This window comes from Triplophysa rosa, unplaced genomic scaffold (genome assembly GCF_024868665.1).
Source record: "Triplophysa rosa unplaced genomic scaffold, Trosa_1v2 scaffold453, whole genome shotgun sequence".
In the NCBI taxonomy this organism is placed as follows: Eukaryota; Metazoa; Chordata; class Actinopteri; order Cypriniformes; family Nemacheilidae; genus Triplophysa; species Triplophysa rosa.
The window spans coordinates 7,837-34,642 of record NW_026634456.1 but is presented as its reverse complement, the minus strand read 5'-3'; the positions used below and the strand labels follow the sequence as shown (position 1 = coordinate 34,642).

The window sequence follows — 26,806 nt, the reverse complement described above, 5'->3', positions numbered from 1 at the left end:
ATGAGGAACTCCTCTGGCCGATACTTGCGCAGATGAGTAACGCTGAGAAGGTCCGCTTTCTCGACGTACCCGTCTCGCAAGGGGGGGCTGGTTGGTGTTACTGTGGAGGGTTCTCGACAGTAAAAAGCAGTCCTCCGTGCCGCAACTCGGCCGCCTCGGCCGTCGAGTCCCGTGCACTGTCTGCTTCCCAGCAGCCCTGGTCCTCTTCAACGCCCTCCAGTGACCTGGAGGAGACAGCGAAGAGGAGACCATCGCCCCATCAGCAGCCGCGGGCAGCGGCTGTCATGGGATCACCTCAGGGGGATCGAGGCTACCATTGGGCCCGACCCCAGCCACAGCGCTGGTAGGTCGGATAGGGACGGTTCCTGCCCCGTCCCTCCATCTGCTGGCCCCCTCTGGGGGGCTGGCGCCCACTTACTCTCAAAAAGGAGAGTTTCCTCTCTCTCTGGGTTACCTCAGCCGCTCTCACCCTCTGCACGACGGTGAACGGCAAACTCGACGTTGCGTCATGGCAAAGCGCAATGTCGAGTATAAACACCAGCCCTCAGCACTCTCAGTCAGACAGTGCGTTGAGCTGCGCAGTCGCCAGGCAGGAAATATGGCAGAGCCGACCCCCCCCCGGGGGGCCTCCCCTGGCAAGGAATCCGTACTGCTAGCCATCGAACCACCCTCCGCGGGGGCGATGAAGCAGATCAACCTCTAGTCCCCTGTCACAGTTCTGGGAGCCCCCAGACTGTCAGGCGGGCTGAGGAAGACGATCCGTCTCGGCTACGCGATTCAGTCGCTACACGTCCGCCCAAGTTCCGGGACGTCCTTTTACCTCAGGCAGAGGCAGGGATGCCCCCGTACTTCGGGCGGAGGTCGCCTCCCTTCTGGTGAAGGGAGCGATCGAGCCCGTCCCACAGGCCGAGGTGTTCAGCGGGTTTTACAGCCCGTACTTCATTGTCCCTAAGTAAGGCGGAGGGTTGCGCCCTGTCTTGGGTCTGTGTGTTCTGAACATGCACCTACACTAGCTGCCTTTCAGGATGGTCACGCAGAAGCGCATCCTGGCGTCCGTCAGGCGTCAGGACTGGTTTATGGCAATTGACCTGAAGGATGCGTACTTTCATGTCTCGATCCTCCCTCGACATCGGCCGTTCCGACGGTTCGCGTTCGAGGGATGGGCATATCAGTACAGGGTCCTCCCCTTCGGTCTGTCCCTGTCTCCACGAGTCTTTACGAAGGTCGTGGAAGCCGCCCTCCTTCCCCGTTGGGAAGGAGGTGTACGGGTACTAACTATCTCGACGACTGGCTCAAGTTTGGGCACACTCTCGAGATCTGTGATGTACACACAGGTACCTGGTGCTCCGGCACCTAGATCGGTGGGGCCACAGGTCAACTGAGATAAGAGCAAGCTCTCCCCGGGCAGAGCATCCTCTTTCTCGGTATGGAACTCGACTCTGTCCTCACGAGCAGCCCCGCTCACCCCCAGGGGGGGGGGGGCGCGAGGACTAGCGCGCCCGGTCAGTGTTGAACTGCCTGAGATCAGACAGTCAGCGGTCCCCCTGTAACAAGAGGCTCCTGGGATTCATGGCATCCTCGGCGGGGGTGGCCCCCTCTCGGTTCGATGCATTTACGACTGCTCCAACACTGGCGGCAGAGTCAAGTTCCTTGGAGAGCGTGGCACACCGGCAGCAGGCGTTGGTCACACGCTTTTCTGCCGACACACCCTAAGGGGTGCCGTGTGCAACGGGCGAGCAGTGTCGGGGCGGTGGACGGGCCCCCGCCTGCGTTGGCATTCAACTGCCTAGAGTTGTGGGTTGTGCTACTTGCATTGACGAACTTCCTCTCATGCAGGGAAGCACGTGCTGGTCCGGTCGGACAGCACAGCTGCTGTGGCGTATTCTTCACTCACAGCAGCTAACATGACTCGCCCGACGCCTCCTCCTCTGGAGTCAGCAGGTGATCAGCTCCCTGCGAGTCACTCACATCACGGGCGTCCTGAACCAGACAGCCGATGTGCTCTCTCGTCAGTTGACACCTTGCGGAGAGTGGCGACTCCCTCCCCGGGCAGCCGGCTCATTTGCGGGCAGTTTGGCCAGGCACAGGTGGTCCTGTTGCCTCCCCGAACTCCTCCCATTGTCCGCTTGGGTACTCCCTGTCCGAGGACCCTCGGCACGGATGCCCTTGCGCACAGCTGGCAGCGGGACAAGCGGAAGTACGCTTCCCCCCAGTGAGCCTCATTGCACAGGGCCTGTGCAAGGCCAGGGAAGAGGAGCATCAAGTGGTACTAGTTATGCCCCTTTGTCCTAACCAGGACTTGGTTCTCTGAGCTGAGGCTCTGACAACAACTCCCCCCTGGCCGCTCCCCCTGGCGAACAGCTTCCCCAGGTGAAGGGGCACGTTACGGCATCCCAGGCAAAACCTGGTCTCCATGTCTGGACGGGACGAGGAGATCCTGAGTGACCCACCCCCAGTCCGGTTGGGACGTCACTCAGGCTAGGGCTTCGGCCACTGGGCGGCTATACGCCCATAGGTGGCGCCTCTTCTCGTCCTGGTGCTCTTCTCACTGAGAAGACCCGCGGAGTTGCTCGGTCGGGTACGAGCTGTCCCGTCCTCAAGAGAGCGGGGGAGTAACCTCTCCCCCGCCACACTGGGAATGTATGTAGCCGCTACGGCCGCTCATCATGACCCAAGTGCTGGGTAGCCTCTGGGACAGCACGGCCTGGTCATTAGGTTCCTAAGGGGCGCGAGAGGGTGACCACCTTTCCGCGCTCCGTACCCTCTTGCGACCTAGGTGGCGGGCCCCAAGAGGCCCCGCCCCCTTCGAGCCTCTCGGGATTACTGCTCTTTCTCAGTCTTGATAAAGACGGTTTTCCGCATGGCGCTCACCTCCAAGAGGGTAGGGGATCTGCAAGCACCCTCCGTGTCCACAGATTGCCTAGAACTCGGGGCCGGGATTCTCACGTTATCTTGAGACCCCGCCCCGGCTACGTGCCAAAGGTTCCCACCACTCTCTTGAGAGACCAGGTGGTGAACCTGCAGGCGCTCCCCACCGGGGAGGAAGACCCAACCTATCCGTGCTGTGTCCAGTACGCGCACGGCGCCTCTACTTGGACCACACGCAGAGCCCAGAAGCTCTGAGCAGCTTTTTGTCTGTTTCGGAGGTCAGCAAGAGGGCTGTCTCCAAACAGGGGCTGGCACACTGGATCGTGGATGCCCTCGTTAGGGCATACCGATCTCTTTTCCTGCCCGTTGGGGGTGAGGCTCACCCCTCGTGGCTGGCTCAGGGCGCCTCCCTGGCAGACATCTGCGGAGCTGCGGGTTGGGCTATGCCCAACAACTCCGTGAGGTTCTAATACCTACGTGCGGAACCGGTGTCAGCCCGCATTCTGGCAAGGTGTGGTACTGGCAGCCGGTAGGGCATACGCCTGCGGAAGCCCTTCCCCCTCCGGGGGGAGCAGTGGCGATCCCGCCTCACTTCTTTCCCCTCGGGTAAAGAACAGGCATTCCATCCATCACTAAGCACCCTTCCAGGGGACAGGCTGGGCAGAGCAGCCCTGCCCCTTTAGGCCGGGGAACAGTTGAGTTATCTCCCACATAGCTCTAACCGGATCTAGTGCTCCAGACGTGGTAACCCCCCCTCCGTGGGCTGTTCCGTCTGATGTATCCTCATGAATGGTTCCCACCTTGGCAACCCATGACCTCCCCAGGTGGACTCCCACCTTGCGGTTAACTCCTGCAGTCCGCACATTCCTCCCATGAGTTCTCCCCTGATGGTGAGACCATGTGGTGTCTCCACTAATTCCTCCCTACGGTAGGTAGTGGCCTCTGCAGCGTTTTTCCCCCCCAGGGGGGAATAATGCTTACCCAGTGGCCCGTACGGTGCCGGGCGGCTTCTCGCCATTTAGAGAATCAGGCCTCCGCCCGTGACGGCCGGCGTTAGGGGGCTTCCCAACTTTTTGTGGAAGGCTCTGGGTCCCCCTTCCTCTCCACTGGAAGGTCATAATTTCACGCTAGCGTGTTCGTCTGACTCCCCCAGGCCAGTCAACGTCGCTCCGCAGAGATTGTGACGCAGCTCAGTGCTGTGGCGTTTTCCATAGGAACCCCATTCTGTCGGTTCGACACAACGTCGAGAGACCGACAGAAAGGGAACGTCTTGGTTACGGATGTAACCTCGGTTCCCTGATGGAGGGAACGAGACGTTGTGTCCCTCATGCCACAACACTGGCCGCCCACCCCAGCGGTCGGGGGAGGATGCTTAGGCTCCTCAGACCAAAGGTGAATGAATGAGCACGCCGGCTTCCCACTTATACCCGGACATCCAGGTAGGAGCCCGGCATGCAAATTTCATTCGCCAATTTTCATTGGCCTTTTCTAAATACTCAGAAGATGATAGGTTCTCAAGACAAACCCCATTCTGTCGGTTCGACACAACGTCGCGTTCCCTCCATCAGGGAACCGAGGATACATCCGTAACCAAGACGTTTTTCCCTTTCCTGGCCACTTGTCTCCCGTTGGCGTCCCAGATCCACAGCTGGTGACACCTCAGCTCTCTCCATTGGAGTCGGACGGGTCAGGTTTCCCTCCCCGCTCTGTCTTTCTCCGGAGTGGGTCAGTTACTCTACATTTAGAGTCGGACGGGTCCAGTTTCTCTCCCCACACTGCCTTCGTTTACATTTATGCATTTGGCAGACTTTTTATCCAAAGCGACTTACACTGCATTCTACTATACATTTGTTTCGGAGTATGGGCAATCCCTGGGATCGAACGCCACGTTCTAACCACTGAGCTACAGGATAGCAGGAATGCCTTCTTCCTCAGTATACTTAATTCTCTCCTTCGGAGTCATAGTCGGGTCGAGCTTCCCTCCCCGCGGACTGCTTCCTGCTACCCCTGGTGTCACCGCTCTGGACTTTTGTGTGTTTGCCTGTCTGTTGTGTGCTTTGTTTTTTTTGTAATAAACTGGTTTTCCCCGCATTTGAGTATCCGCCCTTCTGTGAACCATGACACCATTGTTAACCTTATTTGTAAGTCTGCTAAATCAGGGGTTCCCAAACCTTTCAGCCTGTGAACCCCAAAATAACAATGCTAGTGACTCGAGACCCCCACTATCCTCGGCGGTGGTTCAAGTATACAAACGTTGCGCGCAAATGTGCACATGCACCTATTAGGTCTACCCAAACACGCGCATAATGACAACACAAAATAACACAACTATAAAATAATATTATGTTATACTATTTATTAATTATTTTCCTTTTTGTTATACATAAACTATGAACTTTCCATTCATAGTCATAATAAGCTTTCCGGCAACTGGGACGTGTGTGACGACACCAACTCAGAGGAAGGGCCGGCAAGAGAGGGCGCTGGGGTCGTTGCTCCCCATTACACTCTCGAGCGAAATGACCCGGTTGCTGACACCGCCTACAAATAACACTGTTAGAGCGTGGAGATCGACCTCGTGGATAAGAAACATGAGTACGGGCGACGGTTTGTGTAAGCTGGTCTATCTGCCGTTGTTGTTGAAACAACAGTTTCCGCAGCTCTTCTTGCTCGGAAACCTGAACCTCACGACCCGAGCCCAACCCAGATTCCTCCCGTACCCCATACTGGACCCCACTCACAAAATGGAATGGACTGGCTTCGGCCTTGTATACCACCCAGTGTTCCTTCTCGTTCCCATCTAATTGCCTCCCCGCGAACTTGGAGTAACGTTGCAGTGGGCTGACATCGAACAAACTGCTTCAACTCCCTACGAAGAGAGCCATCAAGCACGCATTCAATGAATTGATCCCTCAATACAGAATCAGCATTAGGTATAACATGTGGCGCCTGGCTTTTCACCTTCTCAAGAAGACTCATCAAACCCAGGGAGAACTCTAACAACGTTTCTCCCTCTTGCTGCCTTCGGGAGAAAAAAGCTTCTTGTAATGCAATGTACGACTCTGAACACCCGTACAATTCACGCAACGCAGAAATAATCTTATCTGGATTACTCCTCTCTCCCTCTGGTCGATATTTAATTTCCTCACGAGCCTCTCCCTCTAGATGATCGAATAAGAAAACCTGATCTTCACAAGACATATGTCGCGCATGCATACATGTCTGGGCTTCTTCAACCCATTCATTAATGTTGATACCATTTCTACCATTAAATTTTGGACAACGGCGGTCTCGTGGTATAAAAACAAATCGCTCTGTTACCCCAGCTCCCACATTAGTTGAGTGTGGTAAACTCGTTGATGACACATTAACCGGGACTGCGCCAGGATCAGGCAGCCCAATCGGCTCCCGTGCATGTCACAGTTGTTCATTATCTGCGCTTAACTGGGCCACTAAATCCCTCAGTTCCTGTAGTTCACCCTCCATAGTACAAACACTAAGGTTTCTTACCAAATCGGCTCCTCCGCAAAGCAGTCACCACCAGCCCACTAAAGAAAAAAGAAAAAAAAAGAAAACTAAGCATAATAAAAAAAATCACTTCTGTCTCACCCTTTAACACAACCGTTACCCTGCCGACTACGCCAGGTGTGGCGATACGAGGTAAATTAAACAACTAAAGCAATAATAACAGACTACGCCACCCCAGAGATATTACTGGGGAAATCACCATAACAAAGCAAGGCTCACAGATTCGATTCGGCTGGAGACAGGCATGAGACATAAGTAAAAAAAAGAATCACTTTATTAAATACAAATTAAAAGCAACATCACATTAGGATTTCTCCACGTTATAAACAACACTCAACTCAACTTTATTTATATAGCGCTTTTTTACAATTTTCATTGTTACGAAGCAGCTGTACATAAGACATATTGACTATAAGGAAACCAATTAAAGTTGTACCTGCAAAAACAAGAAAAAAGTGAAAACAAAGACAGACAGACATACCCACATGCAAAACACTCCACACACACAATATGCACACGTACTAACACACAGACACGGACGCGCGCGTGCAAACAAAGACAAGTACGCGCGCACACAAAGACACTGTCAGGTTCCGGGTCTGAGCACCTGTTGGTTCATGTGTCTTGTTTATGTTTCTTCTCACCAAGCACATGGAAGAGCCTGTTTGACAGCTCTACATGTGCTCGGTCTTTACTTTAGGGTGCCCCGCCCCCTTGTTATCCACTCATCACCGCACTCCTGTTTCTACTCCCGCTAATCACCCCACACCGGTTTCCACTCTTGCTATCTCCTCTCTCTCCCTTCTTATACTTCCAGAATCCCTATGTTCCTCGTCAGTCCGTTAGACTTCTAACCTTCCAGATGACCAGTCTTGCATTATTTCTAGTCTAGTCTAGTCTAGTCTTGTCTTGCCTTGTCCAGTTATACTCTTGGTAAATTAGTTTTGTTCATCTGGGCTCCAGTTCTCTTTTGCACCCTGCTTGGTGTCCCACTCTCAAGCGGATCATTGCGCCGGCGACCGTGGTACCATCTCTGGCTGAAGGCAGAAGGAGTTTCTCCCCGGTGGACCTATCTCTCTTCTGGTGAGGTCAGTCATTGGGAATCCTCCCTCTCTCTCTGGGGCTGCTCAGATGGATTACCGGATTCTCTCTCTGGTGGTTGTTCAAGAAGGGTTCCAGTTTCTCTCTCCGGGATCGTGCAAGTGGATTACCACTTTCCCCTTCGGGACTGTTCGAGTGGATTTATCAGACTCGCTCTCCGGGGTTGTTCTTGTGGATTTACCAGGTTTCCCCTCCGGGGCTGTTCAAGCGGATTGCCTATTTTCCTCTGGAGTTGTTCAAATGGATTATCAGTCTCTCCCTTCGGGGTTGTTCCAGGAGTTTCACCTAGACTCTCTTAGCTCTCTCTTGCATTCCCCGGCCGAGCGCTCGAGCCCCGGTGTCCTTCTTTTGGTTCGTTTTTTGATTACCACATTGTGAAAGTCTTTTTGTAAATAAAGTATTTTTTGTGACCCATGCTTTTGACTCCCATCCTTCTGCCGTGACAGACACGCACGCACACACAATGAGAGCACACATTTAAGATAAAGTAGAGAGAAGCACAGGTCAAATATAACAGACTATAAATTTCTATATGCAATATCAATTAAGTAAAACTTTAAAATTCTAAAGCAGCCCCCCCGGCAATCAGATGCAAAACAGTATGCAAACGGTGGCGAGGAACCCAAAACTCTAATCGAGAAAAAAACCTCAGGAGAACCCAGGCCCAACCAGGGGATTCCAGTTCCCCTCTGGCAAAAGCTGCTGCCTCTGCACAAACTAAAGAGAGCTTGCACAAGGCTAACTAAAATAAATAAGATTACTAATAAGGTAAATTATAGTTTAAGATTATCATTAATAATCTAATAGCATTTGAAATTTTGTGGTGAAGACGTGTCAGGTGACCGCGTCCTTCTTTATCCAGCTCTATCATCTCAGCTCTTGTCAGGTCGCCGCTTCCCATTCTCCGCTCTACCATCAGGTCAGGCCATGAACTGCATCCTGCTCGCTGTGGTAACCTTGGAACAATGAGACAAGACTGGCTGAGAGTAGAGTACTGTTCTGCACTCTTTGATGCAACAAGTACATCAGTTGTGTTTTTGGTTCCGGTTGATCTAACTATTGCAGCCTAAACCCTCAGAAGATTTATATTATGGAAGTTTAGTGTATGCAAGATTAAAAAGATGCGTCTTTAGTCTAGATTTAAACTGACAGAGTGTGTCTGACTCCCAGACAGTGCAGGGAAGACTATTCCAAGACAACACAAGAAAACAAATAAAAATAAAGTCAAAACAAAACTCTCAGCTACACTTCTTTGGGAGGAACCACGATATTCTTCTGTCTGAAAGCACAAGAGGATACCGCAACACACGTACACTCACACCATAGCAAACACACTGCACCGCAATAGGGAGCACAGCAAACTGTAACGAGCTCCACCTCCTAAAAGTGAAAAAACAAGAATAAGCATAGATCCTTCCTGTCAATTGCCACCCCAACTCTAGAGAAGAAAAATAATAATAATAATAATCATTTAACACATACTTGCAACTGCACAGAAGTTCATGATGTACCACTGAACATTAAGAGCATTGCTAATTGAAAGCATCTCGATTAGGAACAAAATAGCATCCACAGCAAGGTCAGCGTGCTTCTGAAACCAAAAGCTACAAGTGCATTTGCATGCAAACAAACAAACACAAAGAAACACTATATTGCAAAAAACAAAGTCCTCAAGAGAAAAACAAACAAAACAAAACCAAAAGACACAAGCACAATGGTGACTACAGTGCGTCGTTTCAGCACACGGAGTAAATCTTAAAATCTTCCTGGCAGGCGGAAACATTTGGGCCACAGCAGTAGGAAAAAGTCGTAGCACTTAGCTTAGTGGCATCAGTCAACAAACGTAGAGCCGGTCTAAAGACGACACTCCACACCGCTCTAGCATGCGGAAGCACAGAGAGGGAAAGATGCAAAGCAGAGCAGCCGCCGGTCTGGATTAGCAGCGCAGCAAAAAAATAACTGTTTGATAGAGGGGAAGTTCATAGCAGAGTATAGATATTTCAGCTAAAAGACTCATACGCAACAGTTACCCGCTCCGTCAGCCAACCACAATGAACTCCAGGCGTATTAAACACCTAAGGACAGACGTATATATGGAAAGACAAAACAATAATATAAGTAACAAAACAACTACGCAGCAAACGAGGCTCGGTATCACAACATACCTGTACAGCTGGCAGCAATCACACACACACACTCCTCATAACCCAACGGCACCCATCGCTACAGGCACACCGGTTAGTTCCTCCGTCCACTTAAACAAATAACAGCCCTATAACACAATAGCATTAACTTAAAACTAACAGCCCTATAACACAATAGCATTAACATAAAACTAATATGCTCACCGGCGAGCAGCCCCTACCTCTCGGACGACTACGCAGCAATTCAATTCAATTCAATTTTATTTATATAGTGCTTTTCACAATGTGCATTGTTCCAAAGCAGCTTTACAGGAGCAAATAAGAAAAACACAGAAAGGTAAAACACAGCACAGTGCATGGTGTTTATAGACCAAGCAAGATCATTATAATAAATAATATCTAATAAATAAATGAATAAATAAATAAATGCAGCCTCCCGGTGAGCAAGCCAACACTGCACTGCTGTGGCGAGGAACCCAAACTCCAATGATGAATAAATGGAGAAAAAAAACCTTGGGAGAAACCAGGCTCAGCCGGGAGGGCCAGATCTCCTCTGACGTGTCATAGCTGCACTCAGTGACCCCGACCAAAGCCACCGAGCAACGTCCACGAAGAACAGGGAGAGCCCACGAGCCGCGACCCAGGAAGCCCCACCCGCCGAAACCGTGCAGGTCCAACCCGGTCCCACTCCGCGATCAACAACAGACAACAGAGGAACAACCAGGGAAAAATAGTAATGGCGTAATTAACTTTATTCCTCTGTTGTCCGACATCGACAACAGAACAAGACCAACCAGACCAGACCCACACAGTCCCAACAAATGAAACGCCCCGAACCACAACCAACAAGCCCCCCCCACTCCCTACAAACACCTACAAACACCCACCCAGCAACCTCCAATCAAAGTCACTGAGTGCAGCTATAACTTCAAACTGCTGTCATGTGATGTAAGTTTAGCATTAAATATCAAGTATTGTAAATTTAGCATTAATGTGACAAGTAGTCCATCTTTGCTCTCGGTTGGGGATGGAATTGTCTGAGCTGGGCCGGTCAGATGGTCGCCTTTTTCTTGGGTGGTGATGGAATTGCCTTGGATGGAGCTGGGATGGTCAGTCAGTCCGCAGGCTCTCGCAGGAGGATGGCACAGGATTTTCCGATGTAGCTGGCGTAATCTCTAGCTGGGGATGGGAATATGACGTTCATCTGGGCCTGGCGGAATCTCTCCCTACCTCGGGATGGGCATCCCGAGGTAGGGAGAGGTGCTACGTATGAGAAAGCTCTACCCCCTTTGGTGGATTTAGTTATTCTAGGTGTTATCAAAAGTCTGGAGTTTTGAGATCTTAGAGAGCGTGGTGGGTTGTAGTGTGGTAGAAGCTCTGTTATGTAGGTAGGGGCCTACCTACATAACCGTTTAAGGCTTTATAAGTAATTAAAAGAACTTTAAAGTCAATACGATACTTAATGGGTAACCAGTGAAGGGTTGATAACATTGGGGTTACCCAGAAGTTAGTGACGCACATCCAGGCAGCAAACGCGACTTACTTATAGCGCACCTGAACCAAGTCTAATTGCACCCCCCATTTGTCCAATCATTTCATTAGACAAAGAGGTCTACTGCTACAATTACATACACTATTTCTAATAATAAAAATAGATTTCTTAGCGACCCCACCCTCACGGCCTTGCGACCCCTACTTTGGGAACCCCTGTGCTAAATTACTAAGTGTAAATAATTTCCATAAGTAATTTCACCAAACTGATCGCGGTTCCAACTGAACCGCATCAACAGGACTGTTTGATCGCACTCAAGCCTATCTGCATTACTGAGCGTTTCTGGATTGTACTTTAGGATTATCTTGCTCTTTGCCCGCATTCTGTACCTGCAGATTTGTCAATAAACCGCACATGGATCCCAACCAAAGTGGGCGTTGAATCTAATTTTTGTGGTAAGAACAGCAACAGCATGCCATTAATGCACAGAAATGAAGTAGAAAATAATTTTGATATCAGTGAAATAGATAGACTGTTCTCTGACAGTCCTAAATACTGTAAAGACCAAGAAAAAAGTCAGAGGAGTGGCCGGTGCTTTTGAAATGTGAACACATAGAGAAGAAAATCTTATTCATCTTGTGCACAGGAGGAGTTCAGTCATCCAGTGGACAGTTTGGCCTTAACGGTGGATGAGGTTATCAATGTGCGCCGGATACTTGTCAAAGCTGAGATGGAGAAATACATGCAGAACAAAGATCTTTATACTAATCTGAAGAAGGGAAAGGTGCGAGCATTTATTTGATTCACAGACAATATAATTTGTTAATCTGTTTAACCCAAATGACATATCTGTATGTCTGTTTTTCAGATATGCTGCTGTTGTCGAGTTAAATTTCCACTGTTTTCCTGGCCATCTACGTGCCTCCTCTGTAAAAGGTTTCTGTTTTACTTAAATACTAAAATATTTTTTTCCTGATCCAGTAAATTATATTAGCAAATTATATTCTTTGTCTTTTAGGTCTGTGTGTAGCTCTTGTAGTGCAAAGGTATTTCTTTTCATTCTTATGTATCTCCTGAATTCATTTAAATGAGTGGATGTACTGTATCATTGCAGATAATAAAATCATCTGATTTTTGTCCCTATTTTAGATGAAGATTCCCTACAAAAAGCTGGCACACATTCCAGTGTACACGGTGGGGTTTCATAGCAACGTGAAGAGTCACAAGAGTGATGTCTACAAGTGAGTAGATGTGCAGTACATTCATCTGAATTTATAGACTAAAATCCGCCTTTTGTGAGCGAGGGCTACCTGAAGAGATCAAATCATTCAGAGGGCTACTTGTTGGATATAATAAGAAAATACTTTAAACTCTGTAATGCATAATATAATGCATTATCTTTTTGTTATACTTAACTTTTAGGGTTTATGTTTTTTGTTACAGTCAATTTCACCTTAGTTATACCACCATAACCATTCACAGAATAGCGTATTAGAGTGGTTAAATGATCATATTTTATGTTTTAATGGTATACGAAATTGCTGGAAACAGTTTTCATACAGAAATTGAATAAAATAATCAAATATAAAATAACACTGCATAAACTCGACTTTAAATTAAATACACATTAATCCTACCTTCACTTTAAGAGCTAATACACGGATCCAGCATACTGTTACACGTTTTGAACTGCTTACATTTGTTAAAGCAGGGTCATTTTTTCACATCCTTCGGAATTATGTCATCACGTTTTTCTGTGCAGCGCTCTGTCTCTGTCTAGCCAGAGAGCCATTTACATTGTTTAACAAATATGATATTTGTTCAAAATCTTCGTTAATGTAAATACCAACTTCACCCTGGACTGCAAGATACATTTATCTGTTTAGTAATAACGTGGAATAATTTTTGGTTAATGTTTTCAGTCGAGCTGGTAACGTTATCCACATAAGGACTAATCTTTTTTAACTTGAATTCGCACAGAATTACTACATGAAACATTTGCAATTAAGCACTGTTTCCATCCAGTGAGTCAAAGAGAACAAAAACATACCTTCTTTATAATCTGGCGCCCAATATGACTAAGGAAAATGTAGGTTTCTGCAATAGAATAATAGTCTTATTTTATAAATAAGCTATATATTATAAATGTTTTGCTGCTCAGAGTGCAGAAGCGCACGGCTTTTGGAGGTGAATTGATTGTGATTGTGCTGTTTATTGTCCTTTCTGAAAATCTCCTTGTATCTGTGGCACCCTCCAGTCATCAACAACAACAGCAATTGTCAACTACAGGCAAACATATAACATCAACATAAAACAACACATTACAAATACAACCAACATTAAACATCAAACATGCCATTCCCAACAGCAAAATCACATGGGAGTACAGAGACACATGTGGCATCACAGGGACTTATTTAACAAAGCTATACTGGAGAATGTAAAAGAGCTTTGTGCACGAGCAGTCCATACCTATATCTTCGACCAGATGGTAACAATTCATATTCACCATAAAGAGGGTGTGATTCATCCCAGAGAATAATCTATTGCCTGCTCTTTAGGAACGCAGCTGTATAATACTGTTATGGGAGGTAATACTGAACAACTTTCAGGTCAGACGTTGGCTAAAGCATTTTAGAACAACAACCGGACCGTTAGTTAGTCCAGTTATGCCATCAATTGAGGAAAGGCACATACATATTTGGATGCGCATCGAGGAAATTATTCGGTAAATGTGTTTAATTGCGCACATCTTCTTGTCGGATAAAAATGTATCAGCTCAATTCAGCACATACGTTTTTTATGTGCTTTTTTGGAATTTATGTGCGTCTTTGCGTTTCATGTGATATGTCTGCGCACAGCATGCACATCTTCTCAAGCTCACAGGGATCAAATTGCGTTCTCTTTTACATATTTTTGCTCTTGAAAATATTTACATAGGCAAAGCTTAAAAACACGTGCAAATGACTTTCATGAGGATGCAGCACTCGCCGGATCGGTCTTTCATGTGCAGCTCTTACTGTTGAGCCCTGTGCATGGCGGGCACCTCAAAAAGTTAATGTGGGTGACCACTGGTCTAGATTTATTATGCTGTGTTATGTTAACATGTTGTGCTCATGATCGTGTTAAGTTTGTTTCTTTCTTTTCCTTTATTTTTTCTTATATTGTCTTTATTCATAGACTGATCATCTCTACTCCCCTCCCGCCTGGTCTCTGTTTTAGCTATCAAATCAATTGTCATTACTCACACCTGTTCCCCATTACCGGTCTCCTTATTTATGCCGCTCAGTTCTCTCACTAGTTGTGGTGTTGTATTCTTTGTAGAGGTCTGCAACCCGACCCGAGCCCGACGGAGCCCGAAAAACTCACGGGCTTCGGGTCGGGTTTGGGTTTGTAACTAAAAAAATATACAGTATAGGCTATACAAACAAGTTTGCGTGCCGTGGCGTGTGCTTGCGTGTTTGCTGCGTTGCGAGCACAAAAAAACATGAGAGAAAACACTTTTCGCATAAACTGTTCTGCGCACGTGTGTTCATGCTCCGCTGCCGCTCTTGTCCTGGTTGTCACAACACAGCAGGTGATGGTAAGATGAGTGCAATAAAGCAAAATATTAGCGATGGAAAACATATTACAGTTCTAAATGATGCAGGGAAAGCTGCACTCTGGAAGAATTATGATCTTGTCATTACTGTCAAGACTGGCCCGTAGTATCCTCAGCATCCCTGCAAGTAACATTAGCAGCAGCAGCGAGAGGAACTTCAGTGCAGCTGGGCTAACTTTTAATCAGAGGAGGACGGCGCTTAAACCAACAGTTCCAGAGGGTTCAAAAATGATTTTTGACTTTTACACCTGTTCACCCACAGCAAAGTTTCGTTATTGGTAAGTCTGTGCTATTTCTTATTTTTTCTAGTGTGTTCACTGCTGAGGGGGCAGCCATGCCTTGATGAAACTGTGTTTGCCTACATGTAGCTATTTGTTTAATTATCATTGCAAGCAATCATAAAATGCAGCACATTTCAACAAAGCTTGCTGTTAAACGCAGTTCGGGTTCGGGTCGGGTTCGGGCTTAAAATGTAACTGTAATGGTCATGCCGTGTCGGGTTAAACAATCTCGGGTACGGGCCAGGTTCGGGCTTTCGTTTAAAGCCTGTGCAGACCTCTAATTCTTTGCTCCTCGCCCAGTTGGATTACGATCTGTTTTTTGTTTCATGTTCTCTACCAGTTTCGCTGAAGCTGATTTGTTGCTCTGGGAAGCCGGTTTGGACGTTTCTCTCCCATTTGGCTGCTCCCTCTACCAGATGGACTCGACGCATACTCGCCCTCTCTGGATTATATTGCTGTTTTGTTTTTTTGTGTTTTCGGGTCAGGAGTACCCTGTCCCCCTGTGTTCTGGATTGTTCACCCGTATTTAAATAAACCTTTTTGTTGCCTTCATCTCCTGCATCTGAGTCCTTTTTGTACTCGTGACAGTACAATGCCACCAAGAATGGACTCAGCGAGAGATCAGGACATTCGTCTTGCGGCCAAGCAGGGAGTGTTACTGGGTCGGCAGCAGCTGGAGGTAGCGGAGATTCGGCAGGGCGTTCCTGCCCTTTCCCAGCAACTCGCCGCCATTGCTCAACACCTCGATCAAACCCAGGCCGACCAGGCAGCCGCCTCAACCAGTGCAGCACTGGACGAGGCGGAAAGACCTGTCCTCCGCCGTCCGGAGCCTCTCCTCATTCCTCCGGCTCCTTACGCTGGTGAGCCTACTTCGTGTCGCCCCTTCTTGTCTCAATGTTCCCTGACCTTCTCGTATCAACCTTCCTGTTTTTCCACCGAGCAATCCAAGGTGGCTTTTGTGATAATGCATCTGACTGGCGCCGCCAGGGAGTGGGTAACAGCTGCATGGGACAGCAAGAATGTGTGTTGCAACTCATTCGAGGAATTCTCCAAGGAGCTTTGTAAGGTCTTTGATCGATCTGCACTGGGCAATGAGGCGGCTCGGTCTTTGTCACTACTGTGGCAGGGTAGCGTATCAGTTTCGCACTACTCCATTAGATTCCGCACCCTGGCCTCATCCTGTGGATGGAACGATAAGGCACTTTGGTATCGATTTCTCCATGGTTTAGTGGATCGCATCTTGGACAAGGTCTACTCTCTTGAACTTCCCCCGACGCTGGATGGACTTATGGACCTCGCCACCCGGGTAGAATTCTGCTTGGGTCTTCGTACTCGACAGCGCTGGAGAGACTGCGGGCGTTTCCATGGACAGATACCACTCACCTCCTCGACCATCTCTTTCTGTAGAGGAGCCCATGCAGGTCAGCCGAACCCGACTCTCCAGACAGGAACGCAATCGTTGCATCACCAACGGGTTGTGCCTGTACTGCGGCGAGCCTGGACATTCGGTGGCCTCCTGTCCACTCAGCAGGCATCTCCCCGATGGCACGACTTCCCGTAGGGTAAGGATTACCTCTACCAGCATTTCCTCTCGCAGTCTGACTTTCCTCCCGGCTGTTATTCAGTGGAAGGGAGTGAGCCATTCAGTGCGGGCTCTCATCGACTCTGGAGCGGAGGGTGATTTCATTGACATTGAGCTAGTCAGAAGGTGGAAGATCCCTTTTAACCCACTTACTCAATCCATCTCAGCCCAAACGCTCTGTGGTACCCCACTCACCAACATTAAGTCTATCACTGGTCCTTTGGCCCTCACCACATCTGGAAATCATACAGAGGCGATACAGTTTATCCTCACCCTCCGCTCCAATCGTTCTGGGTCACACTTGGCTCTCTAAACACAACCCACACATTGACTGGAGAAATAGTTTGGTTTCCGAATGCAGTGAATTTTGTGCTTCGAACTGTTTATCTGCCGCCCTGTCTCCCTTAATATCTGTTCCTTTGTTACAGGATGAACCGGTTGTGCTCACTGGGGTACCCACGGTTTATCACGATCTGAGAGCGGTGTTCAGCAAGTCTCGTGCGGCATCTCTTCCCCCACACCGCCCGTACGACTGTGCGATCGACCTGTTACCCGGCACATCTCCACCGAAGGGTCATCTTTATTCTCTTTCTGGGCCCGAGAGGGAGGCTATGGAGAAGTACGTAGCAGGTTCTTTGTTATCTAGCATTATTCATCCTTCTTCCTCTCCGGCCGGGGCAGGGTTTTTCTTTGTGGAGAAGGATGGTTCCCTCCGTCCCTGCATTGATTATCGTGGGTTGAATGACATCACGGTCAAGCATAGCCATCCCTTGCCCTTGATGTCATCGGCTTTCGAACTCTTACAGGGCGCAACCATCTTTAAGAAGCTAGATCTACGCAATGCTTACCACCTAGTCAGGATCAGAGAGGGGGACGAATGGAAAACTGCCTTTAACACACCCACAGGTCATTTCGAGGTGATGCCATTTGGCTTGTCTAATGCCCCGGCGGTTTTCCAAAGATTCGTCAACGATGTGCTTCGAGACATGGTTAACCGATTCGTCTTTGTTTACCTTGATGACATTCTCATTTTTTCTCAGAATGAACAGGACCATGTCCAGCACGTCCGACGAGTCTTGCGCCGGTTACTCGAGAATCGCCTGTTTGCCAAGGTGGAAAAATGCGAGTTTCACGCACGGTCAGTTCCGTTTCTGGGGTTCATCTTGTCGCCTGAGGGTATTTGCATGGATCCCGCCAAGGTGGAAGCAGTTGCAAATTGGCCAACCCCCGAGAGTCACAAGGATGTCCAGCGATTCCTGGGGTTCGCCAATTTCTAACGGCGGTTCATCCGAGGGTTTAGTCAAATCGCTCTTCCCCTGTCCGAACTCACCTCCACTCTTAGGCGTTTTAAATGGTACGAAAACAAGCTCAGAATGCTTTCTCTAAACTCAAGTTTCTCTTTTCGTCTGCTCCTATTTTGGTTAATCCCGATCCGTGTCGTCAATGCTTCGGAGGCAGGGGTAGGAGCGATACTCTCCCAACGCGCCTCCCCAGACAACAAGGTGCATCCTTGCGCGTTCTTCTCCCGCTGGCTCTCATCCTCAGAGCGGAATTACGACATCGGTAATAGGGAGTTGTTGGCCGTCAAGCTTGCATTGGAGGAGTGGCGCCACTGGTTGGAGGGCGCCAAAGTTCCCTTCCTGGTTTGGACCGACCATAAAAATGTAGAATACATATGCTCAGTTAAGCGGCTTAATTCTCGACAGGCCCGCTGGGCTCTTTTTTTTTGGCTGTTTTGATTTTGTTATTGCTTATCGTCCCAGGAGTAAGAACGGGAAGCTCTTGTGACTATTCGAAGTCCAAACGGCCTCGACCACCCCGGTGCCCGTCATTTCTCCCGGCCGAGTGGTCGCAGCGGTCACTTGGGGGGTGGAGTCTAAGGTTCATGAGGCGCTTAAGGGCGTTGCTTCTCCGACTGGTTGCCCAGAGGGTCTATTGTTTGTTCCACAGTCGGTCCGAACCAGTGTCCTTCAGTGGGGACATTCTTCCAATCTGGCTTGTCACCCTGGAGCTGCTCGCACCCTCGCGCTAGTTAAGCAACGGTTTTGGTGGCCATCAGTGGCACAGGACTCTCACGATTTCGTTTCAGCCTGTCCAGTTTGTGCTACAAGCAAGACGTCTAACCGTCCTCCTGCTGGACTCTTGCGGCCGCTGCCCACCCCTTCGAGACCCTGGTCCCACATAGCCATTCGCCTCCAAATTTTGGGCTGAGTTCTGCCGACTCCTGGGGGCTACTGCCAGTTTATCATCTGGTTACCATCCTCAAACTAACGGACAGTCCGAAAGAGCTAACCAAGACCTCCAGAGAGTCCTGCATTGCGTCGCGTCTGCGGAACCGTTGTCTTGGAGTTCCAGACTAGCCGTGGTCGAGTACGCTCACAATTCCCTTCCTGTGTCGTCTACGGGGCTTTCTCCCTTCCAGTGCTGCCTAGGTTATCAGCCCCCATTATTCCCCTCTCAAGAGCTTGATGCCTCCGTTCCCTTTGCCCACGCCTTTGTTAAGAGGTGTGTTCATTCATTCTTACTCACAAACGCAGCCAGGCGTCTGCCAATCGCCATCGCTCTAAGGCCCCTCCTTATGTGTGTAGTCAGAGGGTCTGGTTGTCCACCTCTGACCTTCCCCTCAAGCTCCCCGCACGTAAGCTGGGGCCCAAGTTTAACGGTTCCTTCCCTATTACTAAGATCATCAACCCTGTAACCGTCTGCCTTAAGCTCCCTCGCTCTCTTAGTAGGGTTCACCCTGTCTTTCACGTGGCCAAGGTTAAGCCTGTCTTACGTTCCCCCCTTCAGCCTCTTACCTCTGCCCCCTCGACTCATCGAGGGGTCGCCGGCCTACACGGTGTGCCGTCTCCTCGATGTCAGGCGGTGGGGCAGGGGTCATCAATACCTGGTAGACTGGGAGGGTTACGGTCCGGAGGAGAGATGTTGGGTTCCCGCTCGGGACATACTGGACCGCTCTCTGATTGATCATTTTCTCAGCTCTCGTGAGTAGTGGCCTTGCTGCCTTGAGGCATCTTAGGTGAGGGGGTTCTGTTAAGTTTGTTTCTTTCTTTTCCTTTAATTTTTTTTATATTGTCTTTATTCGTAGACTGATCATCTCTACTCCCCTCCCGCCTGGTCTCTGTTTTAGCTATCAAATCAATTGTCATTACTCACACCTGTTCCCCATTACCGGTCTCCTTATTTATGCCGCTCAGTTCTCTCACTAGTTGTGGCGTTGTATTCTTTGCTCCTCACCCAGTTGGATTACGATCTGTTTTTTGTTTCATGTTCTCTACCAGTTTCGCTGAAGCCGGTTTGTTGCTCTGGGAAGCTGGTTTGGACGTTTCTCTCCCATTCGGCTGCTCCCTCTACCAGATGGACTCGACTACACAATCAGACTATATTTTAAACTGTGCATAATCAAATTTTTAAACAGATAAAGTTGCTTTTTATGAATGACATGATAACGTCTTGGTTACGGATGTAACCTCAGTTCCCTGATGGAGGGAACGAGACGTTGTGTCGAGCCGACAGATGGGGTTCGTCCTTGAGAACAAATCGCTTCCGACTACTTAGAAAAAGCCAATGAAATTGGCGAATGAAATTTGCATGCCGGACTCCGCCCCCGGATATCCGGGTATAAAAGGGAGACGGCGTGCCTCATTCATTCACCTTTGTTCTGAGGAGCCTGAGACCTCTCACGACTGCTGCAGTGGGCAGCACGTATTGTGGCAAGAAGGACACAACGTCTCATTCCCTCCATCAGGGAACTGAGGTTACATCCGTAACCAAGACGTTCCCTTTCTGTCGGTCTCTCGACGTTGTGTCGAGCCGACAGATGGGGTTCCTATGGAAAACGCCACAACACTGTGCCCTATCACAATCTCCAGTGAAGCGACGGTGACTGGCCGGGGCGTGTCAGCCGTGAGCGCTACCGTGAAATTGTAACCTACCAGTGGGTAGGTAGGAGGTCCCAGAGCTTTTCTTGAAAGGTGGGAAGGCCCCTGCCTTCGGCCTCACAGGCGGCGGCCTTGTTTCTCTAACAGCGAGAAGCCGCCTGGTACCGTAAGGCCACTGGGTAAGCGCTACTTCCTCAAATGGGGGATGAGCTAAAGAGACCACATCCTACCGCAGGGAGGAATTTAGTGGAGATACCAACATAGTCTCACCGTTAGGGGAGAACTCATGGGAGGAAAGTGCAGACTGAAGGAGTTAACCCCAAGGTGGAGGTCCACCTAGGAAAGGTCATGGGTTACCAAGGTGGGAACCAATCATGAGGATACATCAGATGGAACCGCCCTGCTGGGGGGTTTCATCGTCTGGTAGCACTAGGTCCGGTTAGAGCTATGTTGTGGATAACTCAGTTGTACCCGGCCTAAGGAGCAGGGCTGCTCTGCCCAGCCCGCCCGCAGGAGGTGCTTGCTTAGTGATGGATGGAGTGCCTGTTCTTCACCCAGTGGGGGAAGAAGGGATGCTAGTTTAGTACGCCGACCCACCTAGAAGAAAGGGAGGGAAGGTACTGTCATAGGCGTACACCCTACCGGCTGCCGGTCTTGCCTGATGCCTGTAAGACTCGAGCTGATACCGGTTTTACACGGAGGCTGTAGGACCTCGCGAAGGTGATGGGTGTAGCCCAACCCGCAGCTCTGCAGATGTCTGCCAGAGAGGCGCCTCGAGCCAGTGCCTACGAGGAGGCTATACTCCGTGTGGAGAGAGCTCTCACCCAGTGGGCGCGGGCGAACTTAGGACAGGTACGCCGTAGTGGCGGCGGCCATGATCCAGTGCGCCAATCTCTGTTTGAGACAGACATGGAGGTTCCAGAGGTCTGGCCTGGGATGCCATAACGTGCCCTTCCCCTGGGAAAGCAGGTCCTTCATCAAGGGAATCGGCCAGGGGGGAGCTGTCGTCAAGAGCATTAGCTCCAAGAACCAAGTCCGGTTGGGCCAGCATGGCGCAACTAGTACACTTGATGCTCCTCTTCCCTGACCTTGCACAGAGTCTGTGCAATGAGGCTCACTGGGGGGAAGGCATACTTCCGCTTGTCCCATGGCCAGCTGTGCGCTATAGCATCCGTGCCGAGGGGGGCCTCGGACGGGAGTACCCTAGCGGGCAATGGGTGGTGTCCAGGGAGGCGAACAGGTCTACCTGAGCCCGCCCAAACTGTACCCAATGAGCTGGACTGCACGGGAGTGGAGTCGCCACTCTCCGCGAGGCGTCCACTGACAAGAGAGCGCATCGGCTGTCTGGTTCAGGTCGCCTGGGATATGTGTGGCTCGCAGGGATCTGCTCACCTGCGGACTCCACAGGAGGAGGCGTCGGGCGAGTCGTGTTAGCTGCCGTGAGCGAACGCCACCCTGGCGTTGATATACGCTATGGCAGTTGTGCTGTCCGACCGGACCAACATGTGCTTGTCCTGCACGAGAGGTTGTAGCCCCTTCAGTGCAAGTATCACATCCAGCAACTCTAGGCAGTTGATATGCCTGCGCAGGCGGGGGCCCGTCCATCGCCCCGACACTAGGTGCCCGTTGCACACGGCACCCCAACCCTGCAGGGAGGCTTCTGTCGTCACCACGATGCGCCTAGTGACCTGCCCGAGAGGGACCCCCGTCTGTAGAAAGGTCATTGAAGACCAAGGGGTAACGGTGCGTCGGCAGAGAGGCGTAATCACCATCCGCCTGTTGCCGGTGTGCCACGCTCTCCAGGGAACTTGACTCTGTAGCCAGTGTTGGAGCGGTCTCATGTGCATCAACCTGAGGGGTATCACCACCGCCGAGGATGCCATTTGCCCAGGAGCCTCTGAATTTGTTTCAGGGGGACCACTGACTGCTTGAAATATTCCAGGCAGTTCAACACTGACTGAGCGCGTTCTGTAGGCAGTCGCGCTGTAATGGAGACAGAGTTGAGATCCATACCAAGAAAGAGGATGCTCTGCACAGGTGAGAGCTTGCTCTTTTCCCGGTTGATCTGTGGTCCCAATCGATCCAGGTGCCGAAGCACTAGGTCCCTGTGTGTACATAACAGATCTCGCGAGTGTGTCAAATGAGCCAGTCGTCGAGATAGTTTAGTACCCGCACACCTCTCTCTCTGAGGGGAGTGAGGGCGGCTTCCACGATCTTCGTGAAGACTTGTGAGGACAGGGACAGACCGAAAGGGAGGACTCTGTACTAATATGCCCGACCCTCAAAAGCGAACCGTAGGAACGGGCGATGACGAGGGAGAATTGAGACATGAAAGTAAGCGTCCTTCAGGTCGATTGCCATGAACCAGTCTTGACATCTGATAGATGCCAGGATGCGTTTCTGCATGAACATCCTGAACGGCAGCTTGAGTAGGTGCCTGTTCAGGGTACGCAGATCTAGCAACCCCCTTTTTGGGGACGATGAAGTACGGGCTGTAAAACCCGTTGAACATCTCGGCTAGAGGGACGAGCACGATTGCTTCCTCTCCAGAGGGGTGGCGACCTCGGCCCGAAGCACGGGAGCATCCTTGCCTCTGACTGAGGTTGAGAGGATGCCCCAAAACTTGGGCGGGCGTCTGGGGAGTTGGACCGTGTAGCCGAGATGGACCATATCCCGTAGTCACCGTGACGGTTTGGGAAGCTCTTGTCAGGCTCCCAGGGACCGAGACAGGGAGGCTAGGGGTACATTCTGCTTCATCGACCTCCCGGGGGGTGGTTCGATGGCTGGCAGTGCGGATCCCTTGCCGTGGGGGGGCCCCCGGAGAGGAGATCGGCTCTGCTGTTTTACCTGCCTGGCGATGATGTAGCACAAGGCACCATCGATTGAGAGTGCTTAGGCTGATGATTATCCTCGACATTGGGTCTCGCTTCAACATTGAGTTGCCGAACACCATCGTGTAGAGGGTGAGAGCGGCTGTGATAATACCCAGACAATGATGTAGCACAACGCACCGTCGATTGAGAGTGCTTAGTGCCCCCCAGCCCCTGGGGGACATCAACGTATCCTCTAGCTGCCCCACCTTCAAGGGAAGAAAGGGCGATGGAACTAGTTGACGTGCACGCGCCGAAAAGGGGCGTTCCAGGTCATACTAAGTTCCTCATGCACTTCCGGGAAAACACGGCACTGGGGGCGAGTGCGGCTTGGAGCCGCTCTCAAACCTGAGGTACCATGTATCCAGCCGCGAGCGTTGGGAGAGGCAGTGCGGTGCACTGCAACTCAATGCCGGCGGCCCGGGAAAGCGTGGCTGACATTTCGACATCTGCTTCTTCCTGGGCTCGACCCCCGAGGGAGGGAGCTCCGAGGAATCGTCGGAGTCCGATGCCAGTAAGTCACCCTCCGATGCTGCAATGGACATCTCATCATCACGCACCATTTCCGAATACGTGGTTGAGGAACGAGACGGTGGGACCATCTCATGGGGAACGGTCAGACGAGCGACACGAGGTGCGAACGGTCCGCGAGCCGGTGGCTGATGGATTAGCGCTCACAGTAATCCTCATATCATCCTCGCTGCTCGCCGTAGCGGACGGCAGGGCCATAGCCACTGCTGTCATGGAACGGGAAGCAGACGAGGTGGTGGCTGAGTCCCGTGGGAACACAGCTACCCGTGACGCAACGTCTGAATCATCAACCGCCTGCAGTGCGGGCAGGACGTATCCACAAGGGCTGCCCCAGCGTACTCGAAGCAGACCTCGTGTCCGTCCCCCTCCTCGATGAGTGTGTTGCACCCACAAGAACAGCGGGACATGCCACGCTGGAGAAATTTGCTCTTTTAGAGAAAAAACTCGAACACTTCTGGAACCGCCGAGACGCCCAGGGGAAGTCGCCGCAGGAAGGGACAGTCCGCTGCACCATGTCGTAGAACCGGCAGTTTGTGTTGCTAAGTAGTAGCGAAGGTCTGCAATTCATGAGCGAAGGCTCCGAAGAACAAAAGGTGAATGAATGAGGCACGCCGTCTCCCTTTTATACCCGGATATCCGGGGGCGGAGTCCGGCATGCAAATTTCATTCGCCAATTTCATTGGCCTTTTCTAAGTAGTCGGAAGCGATTGGTTCTCAAGGACGAACCCCATCTGTCGGCTCGACACAACGTCGAGAGACCGACAGACAGGGAACAGATGAATTACGTATGGCAGGTACTTTTGTATAACTTGTTATTACCTAACTTTCCCATAAATTTTAAAAGAGCTTGAACCTGAAATACTTGCAAATGGGCCTTCATGTGATTTCTGAAAAATGGTGACCAAAACCCAGCAAAAAGTTGTAAAGTCTGAAGTTGTATACTATAAAGTTACAATCATTACATCAAAAGATGATACATGTTTAATAGTGTACACTCATAACTGAATCTGACTGTTCTAGCTATAAAGTTAGCACAGTATACACACATGTACAATAGGTATTAATATTAATACTTTTTAGTATTCCATAATCACAATACATCATTACTTCTTGGATTATAATAAAGGCATATTAAAAATAAGTCAAAACAAACTTGCATTAAATAAAGGCCTAATAAAAAGAAATCAAACTAACCAGAGTGATTGCACAAACACCATGTTCTGCATTAAACACCACATTCACCAATAGCCATAGAATGAGTGGATATGCAGGTTGCTGTTTTTTAAGCGTTTAAGCCAATGTCCTCTTAGGTGTGTATTTCAAGAACATTTTATTTTGAACATTACACATGATTTTTGATGCTCTTAAATCACCCAAATAAAGAACACATGCTGATTTAGATAATATCACCTTTGTCAATTAACATTAACATCATACATGGTTTGTCCTGTAAATACATTTTAGTTTTACACAGAGAAATAATTGGACTTCTGCAACTAATTTAATTTTTTTAATTAGTTAAACTGATACAAATTAAATTGATGATATGTTACTGTATCTCAGTGTGCAAAGCATGTGCAAAGGTCATGGATTCACTCCCGGGGATAAGCGTACTGAGAAAACCATACCTTGAACAAACTATAAATTGCTTTAAAAAGGCATCTCAAATACATAAGTGTAAATGTTGTTGATTAAGCAGAGTACCATGCTATTTCATTCTTTAAACCTTTTATCTGTCTGTCTGCAGGTCTCTTCATTTTCTGTGCAGACACTCAGTAGAAGAGGAGTTTCCTCACATGTACTCCGCAGGCTGCAATCTGAGGGATGTGTGTTCTGACTGCACAAAGTTTGTGGCCGATGTCATTTCCTCCAGTCGCAGGAGCCTGGACATCATCAACAACACACCAAAACACACCAAAACACCAGACAACACATCACAACAGCACGTTTCCAATATGATGAACAAATGAATGTATTAACTGAATTGTGTGATTGTAAAGGCTTACGCTAGTCATTTTGGCAGGAAGACCTCACAATCCCCCCACAAGATGTACAATCATTCAACAAACTTTCTCTTTTAATGAAATATTAGTTACGATGGAGCATATCAACATGCCCCTCTACTATACACATGTAACCAAAACATCCATTGGCTAATGGAGAAATTGCATAAAAAAGTAAAGACAATCTTGTTGATTTTACTTTAAATTTGACCTAAACTGTCTAAACCGTCATATCTAATATTCATTGTATTTTCAAGCCTTGGGATTCAGATGGACATATTTAGCTTAATGTGATGTTATCACTGAGTTTGGCTGATTTAGGAAAGTGGGGGCCAGAAATGAGCAGATAGGATTCTAATATTTTTTTCTCAATATTAAAGCTTCTGATCCACAGCTCATGTCTGATTCACTTTTATTTTGTAAGGACTGCAAGCTTGTAATAAAACACATATCAATACCTCCAGTTTAATGTATCTGTTCCTACCTTAAAACAGTACTCGTATGGGACATACAGTGGCCTGTGTGTTTGTGTGTTACTTGATACTGTGTGACTTTTGTATGGTATACATTTGGGGGAATCTATTGTGTCATGAACATGTTCAGGTCATGTAGGACACAACTTTGCATTCTTTGACCTGTGTCTGGGGTGTGTAAATATGTAGATACCCTTGATTTTTTCATAGAATGGGATTGTTCAACTTGCACATGAAATGAGACACTGAGTTTTCATATTAGGGGCAAAACAACTGATCATCAACAGATATTTCACTATTTTAAATTAGGTGGCATTGATGGTGTAATGGATGAGACTCATTAGAGCCCGGCGTGCTTGTGACAGAACTCCCCCCTCCATGGCCCGCTCCTAAGGACCGGAGACACTTTGGTGGGGAGCCGCATCCCCATTGAGCTAGACAATGTAGGTAG

The 26,806-nt window shown here is 49.2% G+C and overlaps 1 protein-coding gene across 1 annotated transcript in view; it reads left to right on the top strand.

Annotated features, from left to right (window-relative positions):
• The window catches only part of LOC130550861 (protein spire homolog 2-like), a gene marked incomplete at its 5' end in the record, with an annotated part of 61,821 nt that extends 35,483 nt beyond the window's left edge, over positions 1 to 26,338 (top strand). The window contains 5 exons of the mRNA XM_057328376.1: positions 11,780 to 11,917; positions 12,002 to 12,069; positions 12,152 to 12,179; positions 12,283 to 12,374; positions 25,627 to 26,338. Coding sequence (XP_057184359.1) covers positions 11,780 to 11,917; positions 12,002 to 12,069; positions 12,152 to 12,179; positions 12,283 to 12,374; positions 25,627 to 25,849 — 549 coding nt within the window. The remainder of the gene's footprint in view (positions 1 to 11,779; positions 11,918 to 12,001; positions 12,070 to 12,151; positions 12,180 to 12,282; positions 12,375 to 25,626) is intronic.
• Positions 26,339 to 26,806: the final 468 nt, after the last annotated feature.